Source organism: Gavialis gangeticus, unplaced genomic scaffold (genome assembly GCF_001723915.1).
Source record: "Gavialis gangeticus isolate Ggan-Ray unplaced genomic scaffold, GavGan_comp1, whole genome shotgun sequence".
NCBI lineage: Eukaryota > Metazoa > Chordata > Crocodylia > Gavialidae > Gavialis > Gavialis gangeticus.
Window position 1 is genome coordinate 24162142 of NW_017729002.1, and position 4787 is coordinate 24166928.

General features: G+C 44.2%; 1 protein-coding gene across 1 annotated transcript in view; it reads right to left on the reverse strand.

The window, feature by feature from the left end:
• Positions 1–4787, reverse strand: part of SEC14L5 (SEC14 like lipid binding 5) — an 81073-nt gene that overhangs the window by 16532 nt on the left and 59754 nt on the right. The window contains exons 8-11 of the mRNA XM_019507683.1: positions 4181–4269; positions 3452–3522; positions 1916–2087; positions 622–756 (exon numbers count right to left, since the gene is read on the reverse strand). Of these exons, the coding sequence (XP_019363228.1) occupies positions 622–756; positions 1916–2087; positions 3452–3522; positions 4181–4269 (467 nt within the window). The remainder of the gene's footprint in view (positions 1–621; positions 757–1915; positions 2088–3451; positions 3523–4180; positions 4270–4787) is intronic.

Genomic DNA, 4787 nt, shown 5'->3' on the forward strand with positions numbered 1-4787 from the left:
ATATATATATATATATATATATATATATATATTAGTGCCATTTCATTTTAATTGTGAAACATCAGGGTTTTTCAATCAGAGAATTTGGGATTTTTATACGGAGAAAGCCAGGATCCCTAGTTATAAGAACAGAAGAGAAAAAACATCTAACTTACTGCCCTTCATAAAGCTTCTCTAGCATTACCACCACTCCAAAGCTATGGTCCCTAGGGCATGGATCATCTCTGTTTGTACAGCTCTCAGCACAGTGTGGCCTGGGTCAGGCCTGGAACATTTTGTGTGAAAGTAGTAAGGGCTCCAGGAGGATGGAATATTTCCAGATTACTTTACAGCAGTGGTTCTCAATCTCGTTAGAATCAAGGGCCCACTTAGACTCAAGGCCACCATTTGCATTTATTTAACTACAGAAAAATAATCAAGCAGTTCTTCTGTTGCAAAGAACTCAGAAAGACCGCAGCAGGTTAGAATAGTTTTAACACTATGGATTCATATTGGAAATCTCTGGGTTTCTCTTGTGAATCATGTTTATGCACCTAACAATGCTAACATTTCCTGGCACCCCTGAAAGAATCTCAAGGCACTGTGGCTGAGAATCACTGCTCTACAGTAAAGGAAACTTACCATGCATTCTCCTCCAAGGAAGTCTGGGATCACGTCTTTGTCCAGGTAGTCTACAAGCCCTCCAGGACCCTGGTAGTTATTGCCACTGTAAATGAGGAACTTCTGTCTGGTGTTCTCATTGATAAAGGGACTAACCTGAAACAAATATGGACAGAACACATTTGTAAGCCACTGACTGAAACAGACAATATACCACACCACATTACAAAGTGCTCCCAGCACCTCAGTTGGGACAACCTAGTTGACAAGGACACCAAACAGCATTTGCATGAAGCTCACAAACCATAAAGGTGGTATCCAGAAAGAAGAGCAATGTATGAAAGCATTTCCACATCCTCTCACAATTTTTCTCCCCTTATAGGATTAAGCTAGAAGTCACCTTCCCTTCCCCTACACTGTTCCTGAACTGCATTGGGGTTTATCAGACGACTGTCATAACCCATAAACTAAGCCACCAAGTCCCAGACAGAGTTGCTGTCCATACTTTGTTCTTGGTGCTAACTGGGATTTAAAAGCAGCATATCATACCCTCTTAAACCATCTGCAGCACTAACTTCAGGAGCTTCAGTGTTTAAAAAGCCTCACAGTGGCTATAGGACAAAGGATGGGGACATGACACACATACTCTGTAGTATTCTTAATTTACTCCCAAGGAAAAATGTAGCTGATGCATGATACACAGCATTTACTCCAAAGAAAATGCTGTTCAACACTGCAAATTACTTCTGAGGAAGTAAAAAATAAATATAACTCCAGGGAAATCTACCTTGGCACGCATTCTTGTGTCCACTGCTATCGTAATGTCTTTATTTGCACAATCCAAACCAGCTCTCCCACCACCAACTGGCCAGATGCTGCAATAGCACCTACTTCAGGCAGCGAGCTGAGAGTTAATTGTGCATCTGCTTTTTTATTATAGAGTAAATTCCAAGGTAAATTATTACAGAGTAAATGTCTCCACACCCAAAGTCACACCAAAGTTGGCCTAAATGTTAGTTGCTGTGCAACAGTGCTATGAAAGGACTTGTGTTTCAGCTCCCAAACTCCTCAGTTTTAGTGGAACATTAGAAGTGGGAAAGGAAGCCAAAAAAAAACCACCAATAAGGCCTGCTTCCTGCCAATGCTAGAACTCTAGAAAGAGGTATACTCATCTCTCCTCAGGCCACTGACAAGTCAAGTCATCTAAAGGGTTTTCCCTCTCTAGCGCAGAGCCTACACAGCTTTGGAGATCCACAGCTTTAGAGATAAGAACTGGATCTGTTCTCATCTTCTGTTCAGCAGAGATTTCACCTACCAGAGTCCATAGCACAGGGAAAACCCTGGGTGCTCGCACTATCAATAGCCTCCCCAGAGTCTCAGGGTAATTGTCCTCTACAACTTCAATTATCCTAAGAAGGGCTTTAACACCGGGCCGCCAGAGGTGGCGCATGTTCAACCCTTCTAAATCCACCAGACATGTCCAGGATCTGCAACACAAAGAATTAGAGGTCCTCACTGCACAGCAATAACCTAATTCAAGTCTGTCCAACTTCCATGGACCCTCTGTCATGCTGCCAGCACCTCCTATCTGCCAAGATGCATTGTGTGGGTTCTCCCCTTGCTGCATGCGTCATGCCATGCCATGTGGGCACTCCCTCACTGTGCCACATAGGGCTCTGACCCCTGAGTGGCAGGTTTCTTGAGCTCTGAGGCTGCACTACCCTGCCATCAGGGGCAGCAGGGGCAGAAAGCTAAAGCCAGAGTTGGTGGAGGAGGTGGGAGCCTGAAGACCCTGGTGCAGCAGCTAGAACAGTGGGAGGGGGAAAGTGGTACCCAGGGGCCACATGTTTGACAGCCCTGACCTAATTCATCCTCAATACAGTCCCATAATTGAGCCTGCACATTCATCAGAAACACACATTGCAGAGGAATCTTTAGCTGATCGTGTTTAGTAACTCAATGGGGTACTGGCTTCTACAATGCAGTAACAATTCTACTGTCACTTGAGTAGCAGATGACTTCAGGGCAAGGGCCTCTCCAGAAGACTGGCTCTACAAGCAGAAAATGGATTCCCTTCTCCCAGAACAATGGTCATTTTGGAAGTGGCTAAAGGTGTTTAGGCACTGACTAAAATGGCCAGCTGCTAATTCAGAATCATCTAGGCACAATGTGGGCATTGGGTCATGCCACTAGAGAGTTATTTTATGTGGGCAGTACTTTAAAACATGCATTAGTTAAAAAGTGATCCTGTACAAGTGGAACCAGTTGATACAGTCTCTAAGACTAGCCATTTGCCAGGGCCGTCCCTAGTGGGGGGCAAATTGGGGCAACTGCCCCGGGCCCCGCAGAACCAGGCACAGTAGCAATTCCATGTTGCCGCCACTGGCTTTGCATCTGGCCGCTTGCTACCCCACCACCACCACCACCACCGCCGCCAATGGCAGCAGCAGCTTCTTTGCATCTGGGGCAGATGGGATTGAGGCAGCGCCCCACATAGGCTAATTTGCCCCGGGCCCCGCACCCTGCTCAGGTTGGCTCTGGCCGTGGCCCACCTCAGATGTAGCAGAGCAGCTAGGCAATGCAATCAGGAGCAAATACTCCTTTCCTGCCTTGCCTCGTACCAGGTTGCATAATTCATCTACAATGAAGTTCACTATTGCTCTCCCCCAACCCACTTTCCCCCCACCCCACAGGTCTGCAGCTTAGTTCCCAAAATTCTAGTTACTTATTTTGATAAAATCCTACTAAAATAAGCAAAGTAATCAAAATATGTTAAAAGTGACTAAAATGTTACTTCCACCCTGGTTATTAACACCTGCTGGGGTCTTAGCAGAGCTAAATGTATACTAACGTGATAGGGCGGCCAAAAAGGTTGGTGTTCTCCTCACACCTCTTTTGTCCTTCCTCATTAATTGACAGTACCTGAAATGACAGACAGCATCGACTGACATTACCTTGGCAACCAAGACAGTGGCTATCCCCAGCCTCTATGAATCTTTCTTCATGAACAGTGAGGAGCATGCCAGCCTTATTCATTTATACAGAACAAGAAACAGTTTTCTAAAACGGGCTTCTTTTCTTTAAAAATAGTTCTGCTAAACTTTCTTAGGCTTAAAAATTCATGTCTCACACACATCAAGAACATGCACCTAGAGTGGGATTCAAACTGATGCTAATCAAAGAAGAAACCCAAGTACATCTAAGTGTTCCCACTTAGTTTTTCCCTCTGTTTTGCATTCTGAGTTACGGTAACAGTTCCTAAACCAGGCCAGAGTCAAGTTCTGGAATAACTCACTGAGATGAAGCGGAGTTAAGACTGCAAAGAATTCAGTCCCAAAGTCTTATTTAATAAAATGTGGTAACAAGCCACATAGCCTTAGTAATAACCCATATAGTACCCATGCAATGCATGCTGAACCACTGTGTGTTTGCAAAGGGACACAAGGACACCTGATATGCAAAACCTCAGAACCATTTTTTTTTCCTCCAACTGTTAGTCAAGGAGATTCCTTTTTCTTGCACTGACCTGCTGCTGTGATATGGATTAATTATAGAGGCAAGAAAAGAAGACATCTCTTACATGTCGTAGGAGTGACTCTTCTCCCAGGGCCTTCACCAAACCTTTTGTATCCATCTGCCCAAGGCGAAGTATGTACAGGGGGCGGCCATCTTCAAAAAGAAATGTTAAAGGGAAAATACTAAAGCTGAAGTATCAAAAGGAGAAAAAGGTTCTGCAGAGAATTCATATGCAAAAAAACCCAAAAAGCTGCATGCAGACTGACCAGTGTAACTTCAGCTTCCTGTGAACAATAATATCCTACATGCCTGAGAGATAGAATAGCTCAAAAAGGTTGATAGGAGCAATGTGGTTCATCATCTAGGCTACTGGCCAAACACATCCCAGGACAGCATTGCCCTGAGATGACCCATACACAACAGATGCTGATATTCTCAATCCAGTGCAACTAGGTGATTCCATCACAACCTCCTTGCCAACAGGCTCAGAGAGGCTGAAGGTCAAATGAGCAGGACTCTAACATTGTGTTTCATCCTCAGAATCTGTCCTTTAAAGGTTAGTAGGAAAATTTTCATTACAAAGAGTGTTAATAACTTGACTTTATCATAAAAATTCAAAGAACAGAAATGGTGGTCCAAGTATGCTCCTGTGAAAAGAACATTTAGGACAT